This window comes from Hetaerina americana, unplaced genomic scaffold (assembly GCF_022747635.1).
Source record: "Hetaerina americana unplaced genomic scaffold, ioHetAmer1.1.p SCAF_60, whole genome shotgun sequence".
Lineage (NCBI taxonomy): Eukaryota > Metazoa > Arthropoda > Insecta > Odonata > Calopterygidae > Hetaerina > Hetaerina americana.
This window is the reverse complement of record NW_027287206.1, coordinates 229804-249147: the sequence shown is the minus strand read 5'-3', so window position 1 is coordinate 249147 and position 19344 is coordinate 229804. Positions and strand designations below refer to the sequence as shown.

At 45.8% G+C, this 19344-nt stretch overlaps 1 protein-coding gene across 1 annotated transcript in view; it reads right to left on the bottom strand.

The window, feature by feature from the left end:
- Positions 1 to 19344, bottom strand: part of LOC139695609 (E3 ubiquitin-protein ligase RNF220-like) — a 367414-nt gene that overhangs the window by 243572 nt on the left and 104498 nt on the right. Inside the window, exon 3 of the mRNA XM_071594410.1 lies at positions 925 to 1101. Coding sequence (XP_071450511.1) covers positions 925 to 1101 — 177 coding nt within the window. The remainder of the gene's footprint in view (positions 1 to 924; positions 1102 to 19344) is intronic.

Genomic DNA, 19344 nt, shown 5'->3' with positions numbered 1-19344 from the left:
AACCGGAGGGCCACTCTCATTCCGGGACTTCTTCTACCTTCACCGCCGTACCACCTCCTGAATAATCTAACCGATGCCTTCGGACGAGACAATCGGAGAGGACTCCTTCGGTTAGCACAACGCGCTCTTCATCTGGCTCGGGGAGGAGAGAGCATGGCGGCCTGCGGTGCAGCCGTTGTCCGCCAGTACGCACCCACGGTTTTCTGTCGTCTGGATATGAGGCGACCTTGGGTGACGCTTACTACTCAAGAGCGGTGAGAGTTTGTCGGCATGGACGTCGCGTAACGGTAGGGGGTCGATCGCGCCGCCGCGGACGAGAGATTAATGCGGTCGAGGGAGAAACCCGGCAAACACACTTCATCACAGACCTCCACGTAGCCAACACTTCAGCACCCATATCAACGAAAAGGCCTTCTGCACGTGAAGTGCTCATCATGCGACACCCGATCTCAGACGGGAATGCCACTGGAAAACAACCCAATACCCACGGCTGTAGGTACTCTTCCTGCTGCATCTATTAGAACCTATCGGCTCAAGAAGAGAAAAATGAACACGAACAAAATCAGCTCGATGGAATTGCTTACAATACCGACATTAAGTGGGCACACATTACCACGGAGGGCTAATGGTTTCCGCGAAGAAGCACTCTCTCACGAGGAAATGCAATCCGGGGCATCGCTTTGGGACCCTGAAACGCGAAGGCTTACAAGGGGCCCTTGGAGAGGGGACCTTTCTTTCATTACGGACATTGAGATGGCATGCGAACTTTAAGGATGGCGAGCAAAACCGTGCACGAGGACGCGGTCGCGCGAAAGCCGCCTCATCGGGGGGACAACATGGGGCCGAGGGTAAGGGTAGGGTCAAGAGGGGACTGTCTTTTTATTGTTAATCACTTATGGCGATCCGAGAGGGGCCTGCGCCTACCTTGGTCGAACAGAAGGCACCTTTGGCCTTTGGCGATGGCGGCAGCGGCTGCGGGAGAGGCGGCGGCGGCGAGGCGGTAGGCGGGCCCGAATCCGAGTCCCAGACCGAGGGCCCCAAGGCCGCCGAGGGGCTCGGGGCCCCCACATCGCCCGGCAACAGGCCCGAACACAGGGCCGACTAAAAGGAAGAAGAGAGGGGGGCGGCCTTAGTGCAACGAAGACGTGCTAGGGCGAGCGGAAGACGGCATGAGAGCGTGAGAGAGAGGTGGAGGAAGAAGAAATGCATTTCGCCGAAGGTCGAGGCTGCAGGGGGGAGCGGGGGTCGGACAGGGAGGGAAGGAGGTCAAATGGGGGACGAAGGAGGGGGGGAAGCGCGACAGACGGGTGTCCCGAGGGGGGAGGGGCTGTCGTTCGCAACCTAGCAAGGCTCCCTCCCCAAACTCACACGACCCCCTACCCGGACACCCCCGCGACCGATGACACGTGCGCGTGAGAGCGATGTCGAAATCCTTCCGAAGACCGGCGACAAAATCAACGAGGGAGAGATATCGATTGAATGGTGAATATCCACCATGGTGTGTAAAAATTAGGGAATTAATTAACCGTTCGATGAAGGGGATCCAAAATTTATCACGAAAACTCTGAGGCGGGTGCTTCGGGTGTGCTCAGGACAAAACGTGGGATGATGTGAACTCCCCTTGGTAAGGAAGGCAACGTGTCAAACTCACTCTATCTCCCACAGGCACGGAGAAAGATAACAGGACACTTGGGCGGACTTCTGTCGCCGAAAGAATCATTCACGTTCCAAATCATACGAGGGAGGCAGAAGGTTCGAGGACCAAAACAAAATAAGAGAATGATGATGCCACACCAGTGTCTCTAGGCACACTTAATTCTTTTTACCTCTCACAGCTCATTTAAGGAGAAAGCTTAAACTACGTCGCCCTTTCTGTTTTCTAACAAATACAGTGTAGATGCGGGCCGCTTTTATGCGTTCAATTACTTCGAAAATACTTCGCGGAACACGCTATTTCCCATGTTGAACATAACTGGTACCCTACCACCCCATCACCGAAACTATTGGAAGAACGAAGGAAGAGAATACTTTGATGAAGATTGCAGCAACGATTCAATTGGTCACCAGAAAAGTTTGTTTCTTGGGATGTTCGATAACGCGGTGATGATGTCGATGGGTGAAATATGCATTATCAAGCACGACAACAAATGAATTCAGAATAATGTGCATGTCAGACGGAAGAAAGCTTTCGCCATCAACCCACAGAATCAAGCTCCCACTATAATACCCAAATATTTATGAATAAATAAAGTATTTTTTTAGATACGAACGTGAAAATAAACCATTTATTCACTTCAACTGAGTATGCTGGTGAATTTACAGGACAGGGATGGAGAGCCTTATATTTTACGTATTCCATTTGTGTAAAGGATAGTTGTACGAAATGTGATAACGAGCGTCTTAATGACACCGAATTTAGAGATTTTTATTTATTTTACGTGTGATCAGTTTGGTCATAGTTTTCCTTACTGCAACGCACATTCTCCGCCTCTCCCTACACAAATTCCATGAAACAAACTGACAACAAAAAAGCTAACACCTAACAAAGAATTAAGAGCCGATTATACTGTTTTGATTTTTCTCTTTGTGGAATATATTCACCATCGGGGAAAATACTATATTAAAATGTACAAAAAAGGCATATCTGGAAATGCATAAGAATATCAATACTGCAGATGACAAAACGAGAGAGATTAACGAGATACGAGCAGATACTGAGATATTGTAAGATAAGAGATAGATAATGACAGATGCGATGTAAGGTCTATGAGGAAACGTAGAGGTTACCAGAAAAAAAAGAATGGACAGCTAGAGGAATTGTAGGGTGGTAGGGGAAGGCAAATGCTAATGATGTTCGCTGATTGCAGTGACATACGAGAAGGACAAACCTTGGTCAAAATTCTTCTTCACTGGATTTCAAAGAATACTTTGCTATCGAACACGAACATCTGAGGACGTCATAGCGGTGCTCATTCAACTCATCCACCAGAAGGTCTTGCCTGATTTTAGTGGATCGATGCTTAAAGGGGCGAATAGTACACGTAACTCAATTAGTATATTTTTCAGCGATTTTTAAATAATCAAAAACTAAGTTAAGATCCCTCCCTATGGATTCTAGTTGCTTATATAATAGCGAGCTCCTGGTCAAGGTCAATACATTTAGCATCACGGGCATAGTGTGAAATATTATCACCTGCTTCCAAGACATACTCAAAATTCGAATTAAGCTATGTGAGCAAAAAGAGGGTCGAACCATCTCAAGATCAAAATGAGTAAGCAGTCTGCATACAAACCTTGAGTGCAGCTAGCGTTGCGTTCACCCCCGGGCTAAGGCTCCATAGAGTTAACAAGTGAAACAAACAGTTGTCTCCAAAACATTCTTTGCTGAGTGCCATTCAATAAATGAGAAGGAAAAAGCAAATATATTGCTTCATGTAGAATCGTTTGGTGATTAGAATGGGAAGGAATTATGATTATGTGCAACTGGTTTCAGCATAAATATCTGAAACAAATTAACTTTTCCAATGTGTTTACATGATTAGATACAATTTTTCTATGAATGCTCGGCACTTCTGAGGAAAGGCGGGCCTGAAGGCAAGATGGCCAGGCTAGTTTTAAAAGCAAAGATAAAAGCACAAGTATAGCGTAAAGAATGCCATCCCAAAAGCACAATAAAATAGTGTAAACCATTTCAGCATCAGCGTAACTTATAATGTAAATCCACACCTCTGAATCTACACTCCAACCCGCAAGCCGCCGCAAGGATGTGTGGCAGGGAGGGTTAGATTACCAGCCATTCAACTTCTACTCCACTATTTACAGATACACCGCACCCCGCGAACCACCAAATGGGCGCGTGGAAGGGGGGCGACCGGACACCATCTAAGCAAAATACGCTACACATGTTATAAATATTATACGGTTAGTAACTACTCAACTGAGTACAAAAAGGAGATAAATAAGGAAATAAAAAGGGATGGCTCATTAGCAACGCAGTTACCAAAAACCACAAGGCATTCCACTCATGCAGGACGGACTATTGACAAATACATTAGCTGCACACCTTTATCAACAAAACACCCCGCCACCAAGGACAAGGGGGCGTGGTGGGGGGCGTTAAGACGCCAGCCATGAGGTGACTAGAGGGAGAATGTAACTTATGTATGTTTCTAACTATTTTCCCCAGTGCTTACCAATTTCTATCTTCCTGTTTCCCCCTTGCCCTGATGTCGCGAATAGTTCGCGGGGCAAAAGAATGCCTGAATCTTTTCCTCCCCGTAGCCTCTCTTATTGTGTGACAATTGCCTGCCCTGCTAGTGTAATTGATGGACTGAATTATATTTTGACGGATGGAAAACCTCATGGTCGATATCATCGCAATAGGTTAAATCTAGGTTCGAGTCTTAAAATATCTATAGATTCCATTCCAGATCTTGTAGTAACTGCGATACTCTCTGCATTTTTTCTCACGAATTTTCCACGAAAATGGAAGCTTCTCTGCGCCAAGCTCAATTCTGCAATCAGTATTTTTTTAGATGGATTTATTATTATTATTCACCATATAATCGACGTGGGTTTTCTGAAGAAAAAAAGAATGTCTCTATCACTTTCTCATCGCTACATTTTCCAAGTATACGTTTGCTTAATCCTAGGTTCTTTAGGGCCTCTCCGAAAATAATGCGGATGTGACTTCCCCATGAAAGATACAATGCCATGGTGACACCCAAGCATTTTACGTGGTCTGCAACGTTCATCCGAACACCTCCGTTTGTAAGTTGGTAAATTCTGCGTGTTTATCTTTCATTTCATTTTTCCGTTTACGCTGTAATTGCATTAATTATCTTCAGTTGAAATAAATCCGTTTATTAACATATCTACATCTACATCAATACCCTGCGAGCCACCAAAAAGGTGTGTGGCAAGGGGTGCAGAACCACGAGGAAAGGGTAAGGGATGAGGGGTTTAGGGTTTTTCAAATGGATGTGGAAAGGTGCGGGGAACCTGCAAAAAAATATATAAATATACTTATAGCGCCATGCGCTGTCCCTACCTTGTAGGTTAATACTTATTGTGTCGAGCTGACTCCAGGGGGATTTCGATTACAAGCAGTCTGGTCTCTTATTGTTCTTGGAAAAAATGACCATTTAAACCTGTTAGTCTTGCAGTCTATCTCTCTAATATTATATTCGTGATCCCTCCACCCGTAATACGTTGGGGTTCCTATGATGATGCTCATTGGAATCTCTGAAAACGAATATCCTATCCCCTGACTCATTCGCCGCCTCCGACGAGTAATGGACCCTAGATTGACTCAGGGGAGTCCTACTTGTTTGGAGAGTTGACTTGATGTCAACGAAAGACGTTCTTAATACCCGAGCAAAATTAACTAAGCCTCTGGTCCATGCCTTCCACTTGGCTACAGACCAAAGATCCACGATCCTCCCTCGGAGCTAGACTAAAACTCTTTAAGTCCAGGCAAACACTCTTGGCATGTTTCACCTCAGAGCTCAGTTATTTCAGGGAACGGAGCACTTCCTCGCATCCACAGTCCGTAACGTCGTTGGTGACCACGTAGGCCACGAACATCAACCTAAACCACTTCGTGCACGTCTGCCGTCCATATCGCCTGCGTCAGCTAAGAAACACCTCCGTTTCGTGCATACCAAGCGGGCAGAGGATGTTCAACGCCCACTTGGCGCGACCTGATTTACAAAAGATACTCTAATAAAATGCGCTAACTTCTGGGTAAGAATTAAAGATAAAATACTACCTGGCTAGTTGAAACTTTAAAAAAAAATCGCTGATATAAAGCACACCCAAGATATTATGCACAAAATCTTAAATGAACGAACACATACGAAATGCTCAAGATAAAAAACACACTTTAAATTCACCAGTAACAGAAAGGAAAAACATTACTTCAAAACCATATTTACCTATAAATATAAATAAATAACTTTTCACTTTTGACAACAATTCAAAGATATTCAGGGAATCTACACACCTTCCGTCCGGGATGTCGAAGACACTACTAGGAACTTGGTAAATAATTAGATAATAGAAATAAATAAATATGATCACATAAATACCATGAACACAAAGAGACTGCAGGACAACTTTTCTACTGGTTCATGCAGGGATTTCGGTGCAGATAGGAAGCAAGCAAGTAGCGTCCAAATAAGTTCAGGTGGAGTTAGGAGCTCGCTGAGAGACGTTCTTCTGCTTCGATAGCCACGCATCTTATATTAAAACCACTATTAGATACAGAGGGATTCATAAGTGATGAACATGATACACACGTCAACGCCGGGAAAAATCTTTAAAATGCAAGAAAGAAAACTCAATGAGAGGAAAATAAGCTCTGCCAGTGCCTTACCCGTCGCCGAGTTTCTATGCTATGGAAGCTCTAATTCCTAAAGGTTACCTCCACATAAAGGGCAAAACATACATTCCCTAAATAGAGAGCGCATCAGAAGCATTAATACGAATAAATACGTTTTTCACTAACGGTTACTCTCATAAGGCCGGTTTACACATTCCTAACCCCCAACAACACCTACCATCGGAGGCTATTAAAAATTCTTGAATTATTGAGGGAAAAGAAAATAAATTTACAAAAATTGAAGGAATGATAAGGTGCATTGTACATTGCATTGTGCATCTATCGTATGTTAGTTTTACAATAAATATGCAATTATTAACAGTGGCGGGTGAAATCCCTCAATTCTTTTGCAGGACCACCTCTTCTACCACTGGCGGGCACCTCACTGTAACAACCAACTCTTTATTTTCGCCAGGGCTTACCAACTTCCGTCTTAGTGTCGGGCCTTTATTTGCTGTCTCGAATAGTTGGAGGGAAAAATGAAGGCTCGAATCATCTACATCTACACAAATACCCCGCGATCCACCAAAAAAGTGTGCAGACACCAACGATTCCAACTTTGGGCGAAATAAAAATAACGCAAACATTTTCAATACCAACCCAATCGGTTTCCATGTCCATCTGCAGTCAAGTTTGCTTCGTTTTTGTCAATAATTAAAAATGAAAATAGGAGCGTTAATTCCAGAAATCCTAGCAGAGCTGCGTCAACGGAGTGCAGCGCACTCGTCACGTGTCAAACATATCTTGTCGAGTAACTGCAAATGCGTTAAGTTAACATTTAGGTTCGTGCAATGCTCAAAATACAGCGTCTCGGTCGAATATCCCAACGTCTTGACACCCGACACTTATCACATTAAGTCATTAAAATGAATATCGCACTCTATGCCGCCGCACTTGCTGAGGTGGCTCCTTCGTTACGCCTGAACGAGTCCACTAGATTTTACCTCTAGGCCTACAATAATTCCCAATCGCAATACGTACTTCATGTCATCATTTTAACGACAATAATGTCGACGGTGGAATTGGTGTGGCTAAACACATGCCGCGTTCTTCAACGTCACTAACTAGCAACACAGAAACGTAGCGTTTTCCGTGAGAGTTCGAAATTGAAAGTGTTATTGCTTCACCACCCTCCATTGCAGTCGATATGAGGTAAAATGGAATTGCATTGAAGCAATTTTTACACATTTAAGTTGTGAGATACTGCAACGGAAAAACTATTCCCTCCATACTGTCACTTGTAATTGCCGCAGAGATAATACCGACTTAGATGCTGATAGAAAACGATATGAACCCCATTTCACTCCTAGACCACGGTTCGACTTTTGGAAGAAAGAGTCGCCGTCCATCGCCGTCACTAGTTGCGATACTCTTGCACACATGTATGTCGACGAATAGTTACCATGAGACGGGCATGAAAACTAACTTTTAGGCACAAAGTCACCTTCATGACGTCATATTTGGATGTTTCATTCTTTCTAGAAACCCCTCCGGCGGGTGAGTTCATGAAAGAGCTACCCCTAGGTAGTCCAGCGGCCATTGCGAAGAGGCGATGAGGGCGGCCCCATTGACCCAAAGGAGGTGCCCTCAGCACTCAGGGGGGCAGGGAGAATGGTATTAGCAGGAGGGGCAAAAGGCATAAGAGAGGAGGGGGACGGGGGGGTTAAGGAATACGGGTGTACGGAAGGGGTGGCAGGAGCAGGGGGTGAGGGGAATAACGGTGAGAAGGGGGAGGGGACGAGGAGAGCGCACCCGAGAATACGACCATCGGCTTACGAGCGATCAAGTGCGGCCATTTTGAGCTCCTTAAAAACTTTTCTCCTCGCCCCTTTCTTCTTACCCCCAACCCTCATGCTTACTCCGCATCGCATCATTTAAATCACAAAACAAGCCCATGTTTTACGGATGCTCGTCGACGCTCGCTGAAAAGAATTCAACCGGTAATCTGAGGAAAAAACTTAATTCTTCCGACGGCTCGAGGAGGTGGGGGAGGAAGAGATGGGGTGGGTGGGAAGGGAGAGGCCGTGAGAGTGGTCGACTGGGGCCTCCGGACGAGGAATTTCCCGCCGCTGTAAGCGAGCGAGGGAAGGAGGGACGAGCGAGATGGTCTCGATGGAAGGCAGTAAGTCAACGATACTCGGGCCGAGGGATGGAGGAGATAATCCCTCGGACTCCTCGAAGGAAGGGGCGAGAAAGGGGCATGGGGCGGCAAGGGGGACAGAGGTCCGAACTGCACGCACGGGGGAGAGTGGAGAGAAAGAAGATCCTTCAAAATTTCCGCTCTTCCGAGGAACGGACTTGGTCACCGACTTTCGGTGACCCTAAACGGAGGGGAAGTGGGTGCGGGCCCTTGAAGGGCGCGACAGACGCACAAGAGCAGGGAGGGAGGGGAGAGGGGGACAACGCGTAATTGAGACACCTGCGAGCCCTCGGGCGGAAGGGACGGGTAGGAGGAGACCAGAGGGTCCCGGCCCACCACCACCCTCCCTTCCCTCGAGGTATGCCAGCAGAAAGAATAGGGGGCCCCTGAAATGGTTCCGGTGGCCCCAACTTCAGCTCAGCTCCTCAATGAAAGCCCACTCTGGGCCGAGGCACCTGGGTATGCGTGGGCATACGCTTCAACATAATAAACCGGCTTTCCCGCCCCACTACGACCCACCCCCACACCTTCCTCTGCCCCACCCCGACTCCCGCTCTCTCCGTCACCCATCCCTTCCGCTTGGCCAGCCTTCACCTTAATGATTTTATTGACTCCTCGGCTTCCGCCCTGTCCCCTGCCCGAGGGTTGCATTCGAGTACGCCGCCCGCGTGGGAGGTGTGGTGCTCCGGACTCCGACGTCTGTGGCTCCCAAGCTATGAGTCGATTTACGAGTTCCTAGAGTACACTATTCAAACAAATATCAATATTCCATATTCGCATGCTACTGTGATGCGGTCAATGAAGAGGAGCTTATTACAATTAGCGACAGAACCGCATGTGCAAATTAGAAGGTCTCGTAAACATGTTTCTTTGAGAAACAGGCTACAAGAAGCTGAGAGGAAACCGCCACCCCGACGCAAAGATAAGGAATCCGTCATCTGTACGGAGGCGTCATTTTTTCAGTATATACATACATACATACAACGAAGAACCACAAAGATGAGATGGAGATGGACCACAAGACTGAGTAATGCGACACGATTTGAATTTGCCTTTGGATTTCTCCGGTTTTAATCCGAAGTTTCGCACCAACTCACTGCAATTACTCTTTGGCACGCGAAGACTTCCTAACGTTCACCGGCTGTCATAAGCTCATCCGACAGGTGACTTGGGAATTAGCCGATTATGCGGATGCAATGGAAGCCAAAGGGAACCGACGTTATCCCGGGTTAATTCCAGGAACCAACTTAAGGGTAAAGACTCCGATTTATATCGAAATGGATGCCTGCGCACTCTCGTGTTAATGTAGAATCGGCCTTTCATCCAAGAAAGGACGGCGCCCGTAAGTCGGGCAACCAATCAAACCACAGCAGAAAAAAGATGCCATAACTTCAGCGAACCGTCGTCCGAACGACTCAATATCTCGATACTAGGAGACAAGATATCTCAGCCGAAGGAATGTACCCAGCGGTCGAATCATCATCAGACGGCATCATCAACAGTTATGCCCGTAAACGATCCGCATAGCAAATTTAAGCGTGGCCTAGGTCAAGGTGGAAATAATTTGCCACATCTCTTCGGGATACGTGCCGTAAATGTCAAACATGCTTAATTTTTTGCCGATAGCTTACCATACAGGTAACTTACGTTGGCGGGGTTTGTCTCAACCCTCGACCGCCGAGGGTCATCGAATAGTTCTGCGCTTCCCATATGCGATTTTATCCATAACTCTGGAACTGTCCGAAGATTCATTCACATATCATGGTAAATATCCGGATACATTACAAGCCTCTACTCAATCTCTTCTTAGGGTGACCCACGGTCGAATTACCAGAGCTTACATGACACCAATGCCCAAGGCGTGACCCGTACCTGGGATCTTTGAGTTATCAGACGACGTTTCGCATACAGGACTACGCCGGTCGACTAAAAGTACAAGCGACAAAATATTCACGCAATAATAACAGAAAATAAATAGCTCATTTTCACGCAAAAATGCGGAAAAAATAAACATTGGTTTTTGAAAAAACAGATTCATTCATTCATCGTTCATTGCAATTGGCCAAAGAATTTTTACATCCTCTGTAAAAATAAAGAAAAAAATCGGCAAGAAATTGTTTAAAATGAAATGTAACAGGTATCGGAAACACGTCGACAGTTACTGTATTCTCGTCCATAAAAACTTTAGACTAACATCATACTCGTATTTCGGGTTTTAACCGGTATATCAATTTATAGGTAATCTACCGAAGAAGGTAGACTTTGGATGGACATCACTACGAAATATTTCTTCTGTCTCTCCTAGCCAAAACATCCCACTCTACAACGAAGTCCCTCTTCATCTCCGTATACCTCCTTCCTCCCTTCATCCCGTCCAAAATCAGCATCCTATTTCTGATCCTTATTATAATTATTTGTGAATAACAAGAACAATTACCGTGGAGCAAATAGGAGCGCACCAGATAACCGGACCTCATTATCTGAAACGGTAGCGGGCGTGTCGACGGTGACAGATCCTGGAGAGTTTCAGAGTATGACAGTAACAGGTGAAGCGCGAGTTGTCCCTTGCCCTGTTCTTCGCACGACGCTGGCATTAGCATGGGGAGGGGGGATCTAGCGCCACCCTTGGGTCGACTTAGGGGTCAGACGCATATGTGAGGAAGAGGAAGAACGAGACTGAACTGAAAAAGAATTAGTTGGTCGCTTAAATAAATAAATATTCGCACTTGGGACTGATCTGGCTTCAGAAACCGGATCGACCAAGTTTCCGCCGGAGGTGCATGAGAGACGGCTAACTCGTACTTAAGTGCATGTTCGAAACTCATAGAGCACAGCGGTAAAATTACCTATCAACCGAAATAATAATTTGATTTGATACAGATAGATATGACAAATTCCATTAGCTGATTTAAAAAAAATGCAATTTGCTCTCAAGACATTCATAACAAGAACAGCGGATTTTAAAATATAAGTTCGGATAATGGACGTGCACGCAGAGAAGAGATTTCTAAAGAAATTATGTTGTTTTAAAACTGCTCGTTTCCCCCCCAAACACTAATCCATAAAAAAAGATTGCTTGTTCTAAAGGATCGAATATATGCTCACGCCTTTGGCATTGTTTGATAAAGGAGATGAAAAGCATTGCTGTAATGAATAATTATTATTTCAAATAATGTGTTTATAAATAATAAGGCTTTTGAAAAAATTGTAAAATGGAGGAAAGGGAAAACAAATGTGGAGGAGAAGAGATGATTGCTGGGATTAGTGATGGGATCCGAAGACTGTGATGGAAGGAACAACATCAGACAAGCGTGAAAGGAGGAAAAAATATGTATGTGGGACGGTATGAAAGGGGTTAAAAAGCACGAAGAATTAAGGGAAGCTTTGATTGTAGTTTGAGGTGTCAGGTTGCCTTGCTAAACGAGGTTAAGAAATGTAGCGGTGCTCAGTCTTTGCCGACTCAAAACTTATCTTAAACGGTAGGCTACCAAATAATAGAGGGTAGAGGGTAGTCCTTGATGGCGCTAGTTCCGACAGCGTTCGAGTCACGTCGGGGGTACCTCAGGGAAGTGTGATCGGGCCGTTACTTTTCTTGATTTTTGTTAACGATTTGAACCGCGAAGTGAAAAGTAACATTAGGATGTTTGCGGATGACACGGTGATCTATCGGGAGATATCTGGGGATGAGGATCGTTTTATTCTAGCGCAGGATTTAGATTGCATTACTAAATGGTGTTCTAACTGGGGATTGACTCTAAATTATAATAAATGTTCAGTGGTAAATTTCTTTAAAAGATCAACGGGATTTGCTTACAAATTAGCTGGAGGTGACCTAGCAGTAGTTGATACGGTAAAATACCTAGGTGTCACATTCACTAAAGACTTAACTTGGGGGACTCACATACGTAAAGTCTGCGGTCAAGCAAATAAAAAATTGGGATTCATTAGACGCATTGTCGGCAAAAGTGACTCAAAGGTCAAGGAACGTTGTTACCACGCTCTTGTAAGGCCTCATATAGAATACGCATGCAGCGTGTGGGACCCGAGTGAAAAAGGTCTCATTCGGGAAATTGAGAAGGTTCAACGCCGGGCAGCCCGTTTTGTAAAAAATTCCTACGATAAAACGCAAAGCGTTACCGAAATGCTCATGGATTTGGGGTGGGAATCATTAGAAGAGAGACGATTCAATGCAAGACTGAAATTATTAAATAAATTCAGATCCGCATGTTTCAGCACCGAGGTCTCGCAGATTATTCGTACTCCTACATACATTGGTCGCTTGGATCATGCATATAAAATTCGGGAAATAGATGCCAGGACTAGCCGACTCAAGGACTCCTTCTTCCCACGGACAATACGGGATAGCAACTGTAGGATTATAGATAGTAAAAATTCCACTTGCCACCCTCAGTGTCTAAAAAATAATTAGTTCTACTTAAATGCATGCTCCTCCACTAACCTTATGTGTTTTGTTATAATAACCCATTCTTTCCGCATGACATCATTCGTGTTCTGTTCATCTGTTTTTAAGTTTCCCTTTCAGTCCCTCTTCCCTCCCGGCGGGGGGAAATTCCTGCTACCTGCAACGTTGGGTCGAATTCCCTTCCTTTTACTGTCTCTTTGGGGGGTTGAGTGTTTTGTGGTGCATTTTCATGTGGTAGTGATGTTTCACATTCTTGCTTGTTGTGTCCTGGCTTGCGTGTTGTAGGATGGCTTTGGTGCTGTATCCTGGGGTGCAGTTTTTTGTTGTTTTGCGGTGTATGTGTTTGCATGAGTATTGGATGTAGGGAGTTTTGCATGAGTGTGTGCGCTGCTGGGGTGTAATTTTCCGTGTTGTTTTTTGCATGTGGTATTTTTCGTTTTTACGGTTGGTGACCTAACACCCCCCGCCACACGCCCTTGCGGCGGCTTGCGGGGTATTATGTAGATGTAGATGTAGATGTAGATAATCAATGAGCCCATTGATTGCAATGAAGCAATAATTTTTTTAGTTACCTTCGCTGTTTCCTCCCGAGATCCGAGGATATCGGAGAGGTTGCTATTCGCAGTGGCCGTCATTGCAGGTTCCCAGCAATAGTCTCGTGGAAGAACAACTTAATATGGTTCAAAACTCACTTCAAAACTAACAACAAAATTAATTATCGCAATATTTCAGAGTGATCAAGGCTAAAATGCAAAAAGTATAAAATGCGCGAGATCATCAATTCCAAATCCTTTCCGGCCTTTCGTGGATGGGAGAATTTAAGCTGGAGGTGAGCGGCTGGGGGCGGTTGGCGAATGCACATTGCGTTTCGGACTCTTATGGGAGGGCGATTAGAAGTGCATCCAATGGGCTGAGGGAGAGGGGGATCTGTGCGGGGCGAAAGTTCTTTCAGGAGGTCGAGCGGAATAAACTGAAAAATTCACTAGGATTCCCAATAATTTTGTACGACAGTCCCAAGCCTAACTTTACTCCGCAGACAACCCAAAAGGGTAATTTCAATGGCCGCAATATAGATGGCAGCAAGCGTTCGCAGGCGAAAAGACCCCGCGCGCTCCCTTGGAACCTCCCCCCCACCAAAAGGGACGCTTCAGAATTTCGGGTCACGGTCCCGCACGCGCTCGCAGGAAGGACGAGGAAGGCGAACGAAGGCTCCTCGGGGGCTGGGTGGCATAAAGGGGGTTGGGTTGGACGGGGGAGTGCGCTCAATCGAGGGAGATACCAGCCACGGCATCGCCCCCCCCGTGAACCCGATATGAAATGAATAACAGGGTGGCCAATGTCAAACCTATGAATTACCATTACTCACTTTTTTCGAAGGGCATATCCTTGTTTTCTCGATTTTTCTTCCAAGTATTCGTCATCTGATTTTGCTTTTCTTCGTGGAACAACCCTTATCGCTTTGCGAGCATAGCTGAATAGCTACTGGTATGGCTGAAATCGATCGATTTTCGGCATTTCCTGAACGGCCGATTTATAGCGGCTAGCAAGAACTGATCTTACAACAAAAATGAGCGTTCTTTCGGGAATTCCCCATTCGCATATCGAATTCATTATATTCTTAATAAAAGTCACCCATTTCCCCCATTCATTTCATCTTATCCTGACTTTTTTTATACATAAATTTAACATTTCCCGACACATGGCACTTGTTCAATTTCCCTCACTGAGGTGATTGCTGAATTTCGCCAACTGGGTGGTCAACCTGAATACGCCCGCAGTCCCTGCCCGATCAAAAACCGTGCCTCCGGTCCATATGGTGAGAGGCACGTCTAGATAGATCTGCATGTGCATCTAGATGTGCATTTCTTTGAGGAATCCGACGATTCCTCGGACCGATTAATGAAGAACCGTTTTCACGCTGATTCCGTCCCACATTCGACGCATCCGGCGGACGCTCCCCAGATGACCGCGAGCGCCATCCCCTCTCCATCGCCTCACGTCCCGGGGCCCCTTCCCCATCGGCGAAGAAGCTCGCTTCTCCCACCGAGGAAAGATGCTCGAGGCAGAGCTGGGAAGGTTGAAGCGGCGGCCAGTGTTCTCTAGTCGCTTGTGGAAAAAGGATGGCCGTTCGGAGAGAGAGAGTGCGATGAGGAAAACGTGTGTGAGTGTGTGTGGTAGTTGGTCGGGGGAATGGAATGGTGGGTGGGAGACGCGGCCGCGCGAGGGAGGGTGAGCGGGTTACAGAGGACGGAAAGGGGAGAGGGGGAGTGAGTGGGTGGACGGCTGTGGAGAGGGAGGGGGCAAGAGTTCCTCGGGATGCTCTTTGAAAGCGAGACGGACGGGAGAGAGTAGTTGTGGAGGGAGTTGAGAGGGTGAGAGCGGCGGCTATCGGGGGGTCTGCCGTGGGATGGTAGCGGGCGGGATGGGGGGGGAGGGAGAGGGGGAAGGACGAGAGGGGCAAAGGGCCGTCAGTGACGAGGCTCAAACGCTGAGGGGTTCCTTTTATGGGAGACAGGGAATACTCGGAAAGAGTAAAGGAAGGAGGAACGCTAGGGCGATGGGAGGAAGAGGAAAAGGAGCGGGCCCCAGGGTGGACCGCGGGGGGGGGGGGGGGGGAGAGGCTACCGTGCGTGAGACAAAATATAGAAGTGCAGTCTCGACTCGAATCGCACTCGGGGCACAAAAAGTTCGCCCGGGATCGACATGCACGTCGCCTTTTCCGGTAAACGGCGCTCAGATCGTAAATTTCCAAGGGCGAAGAATTAAATTTAGCAGCCAAGAAAATTCCAGCAAAGCTTCTAAGCTGGATGGTTTTCTACACACCATTCGAGGTGAAAACGCCTCATTGTTCACAAAAGGGTTTTTACCCCACAATCTTGTGCTTCTCTTTCAGCTATATATTTACCGGCTGGCATAAAGGGTACCTCGGTGTTTCCGTGGACGGATACAACGAATGCAGGAATAAAAAATAAATCGTGATCATTATCTGGACAATTAACTAGGGTTGGTTAAAAGCAATATTCCGTTAAATACATATGTATACATAGGTATATGTTCACTACCGACGTGACTGACTCTTTCTTTCATTTACGCGGAAAAATGGCCAAATTGACCTACTGATCTTTTAGCATTTTTTAACATTGCTGGAATTTAGTTGAATATAAAATCACCGCGAGGGAGGACAGGAAGGGTTAGAGAATAGGGTGACGGGTGGTTACGAAAAATTACAAACGTTTGCAAACATAAATTTAAATTCGACCAAAAATATTTGCTAAAATTATTTCTATCCTGTATTTCCTCCCCAAACACTGTGGTGGGATGAAAATTTGAGGACTCAGCAGCACGAAGGTTTGCTGAGCAAATTTTCATGAGCCGGAAACCACCCTGGAACTCCTCTTTCTCAGAGTCAGCCCCTGGTTGGAACGTTATAGACAACTACAGAAGAGGTATGACCTAGGAGAAAAAAAGGAGTCGCAAATATGGAACCTATTTCATTTCAAAAATGATATCTAACGTGACCTAGAATTTACGAGAATTGTTATCTTCCACTGGAAAACATAATCTTCCACCCACAGCAAAGCGTTCACTCCATTAGGCGAGGAGACAACAAGAGAAGCCTATTGGCTCGAACGAACATTAATAGATGCTCACAAAGATGCGGCCAGCTTGACGGCATCTAATTTCCGCGAAAACTCAAAGCACTAAGACTTCTAAGAAAAATCTCCTCCTTCATGTGCTGGAAGTTTACGTTAGCATATTTATATTACCTGTACATCACGAGATTACTGCAATCATTAAAAACAATTAATGCTATCATTAACACTCAATATTAGGCAATAAAAATTATCAGAATAAGTAATAACTTTCACATTATTTTATTCCTGATAGTCTTCAAAGCTAGGACTGCGCATCACTTTCAAGGGTGGCGAAATAAAGCGGTTACTTACACACTGTAAGGAGCAGGGGAAGCGGGGCGGAAATATAGAAGAGCCGGAAACAAAAGAAATTGCTCCACTTCCCTCATCTTTCACCCGACGGTATCCAACGTCTGCTCGGGTTCTTAAGAAACATACTTGCACTCCACCGATTAAGTATGCGCCTAGTTCATGGTGAATTTTCATTCTTGGCATCGAAAAGATTTAAATTATCACAGCCCTAAGCGATAAAACTTGTTTGACACAATATTTTTAGGGAATATAATTTAACTAATTTAAATGAATAGAAATATGAAAGGGATGTTTCCATTGGTGAAAGAAAATCAATCTTTACCTTTAATTGATATACCCATGAAATCAAGATTATGAAATTAGATAAATATATTTTGGAAAAAATAAACGGATGTATATAAAGCCTTTTAATCCTGACAACAATCATCTAATGGTGCCTACACCGAATCACCCATAAACACACTTTCCCATTCCTTATCCAATTTTGCACCGAGGACCGTCCACCTGATGGCTGGCTGGTAGGATATTCAAAAATAATGACCTGACACGGCGTTGCCGTGCCGTGGAAACTGTGGCCGGTCTTAACGATAAAACAGTCGCGGACCAGTGCCGTGTTTTTATACATGTACACGTCGTAATATCATTTATCGCGATAAATTTGCACAAAGTTACGCCGACAACGCCATCAGTTTTAAAACATCGCCTTATTCACGTAATGCTCGGTCCAAAGGCTAACTTTTTTTGGTTTCTTCTTAAGGAGGACCGGCTGGAGGACGAAGAAGAGACGGAGAGGGGAATGCGTGGTGGCGAGGCGGGTTAACTGGAGAGTTGAAAGGAGGGGAGGGGTACAATAAAACTGTACAAGTTCTGGGGGGGGGGAGAGAGGGTGGTAGCTTGAGGAACGCCCAGTGCCTTCCCGGGCGAGGTGTGAAAAGTGGTATGGGGAGAGGTAGGGAGATTTTCAGGTGGGGGAGGACCTCATAGGTGGGGTCATCTGCCGCGCGCGAATGGCGAGAAGAGATCCCCTCGGATGGAAAGCGGCGATGCTCAGGCGAGAGAGGCGGAGACGCCAACGAAAGGACCACGAGAAGAACCGACCACGATTACTGACGACCCGTGCGCGGTGGGATTCGGCGTGGTGCGAGTTCTCCTCTGCCCACTCCCGAGTCGCCAGTGACGCCATCATATTCCACGAGGAGCACGCGGTGCTCATTCGGCGGGAAGAAAGAATCCAGAACACCTCGATGCTGAAATCTCCCATGTTTCCGAAGCAGAGGTTGTATTTGAGAGGAAACGAGCGGGAGATGTAGGAGATACAGTACATGAAATTTGACGAAGTAGTCCGGAAAAATAAAATCCGTTGAGCCGCCATTTACGACAGAAGGCGAACGGAGTGTTGACGATGTTCACTTGGGCTTGTCCACTTGCCCTTACCCATTCCCTTCAAACGCCTTCGCGTTTGAAGGGAATGTGGCGTGACGTTCCAGAAATCACGCTTCCTAGGAGGCTGGATTGTGCTTTTGCTCTAAAACGAACGAATGCCCTCGTAAAACGTGACCCTGAAGTGACCGTTGCAAATGAATACTTGCGTCCCACTTTTTCCCACATCCTCGCAGCAGTTGAACAGCAGAATGCAACTCTGCTGTGCATCTCTTTCCTTATTTTCTTCCCTTCTCCTCACTATTTTTCCTTCCCTTCTTGTTGAGTATACTACCTTGATCAAAAATTTCCCGGAATTTATTCAGAAAATTAAAAATACAAGTTTATTCATCTAAATCTATATTGTCCCCTTCAAAGTAATCCCCATCGACTGCAACACACTTATGCCAGCGCTTGATCCAATCCTCGAAACATTTTTTATATTCGGTTTTCGGTATGCCCATCAGTGCTTCCTGCGATTTTTCCATTACTTCCTCTCGGCTGCTAAAACGCGTTCCCCGTAATGGTTTTTTAACTCGATTGAACAGAAAGAAGTCACAGGGAGCCAAATCAGGTGAATTCGGTGGCTGTTGGATGGTATTTGTTGCATTTTTCGTCAAAAAATTACGAATAATGATAGCACTGTGCGACGGTGCGTTATCATGGTGCAAAATCCACGAGTTTTCTGCCCACATTTCTGGTCTCTTTCGGCGAATTGCTTCACGCAAACGTCTCATAACGCCCAAATAATACTCTTTGTTTACTGTCTGGCCTTCTGGCAAAAATTCATGATGCACTACACCGTTGTAATCCATGAAAACCGTCAGCATTGCCTTCTTTTTTGACTGAAAACGACGTGGTTTTTTTGGTCTCGGCTCATTTGGTGAACGCCATTCACTTGCCTGATGTCTGGATTGCGTGTCGTACTCATAAACCCACGTCTCGTCTCCAGTAATGATCCTTTTGATGAATGTGGGATCGGATTCAGCCTCGCAAATCATGTCTTTTGCGACGTCAACACGGTCTCTTTTTT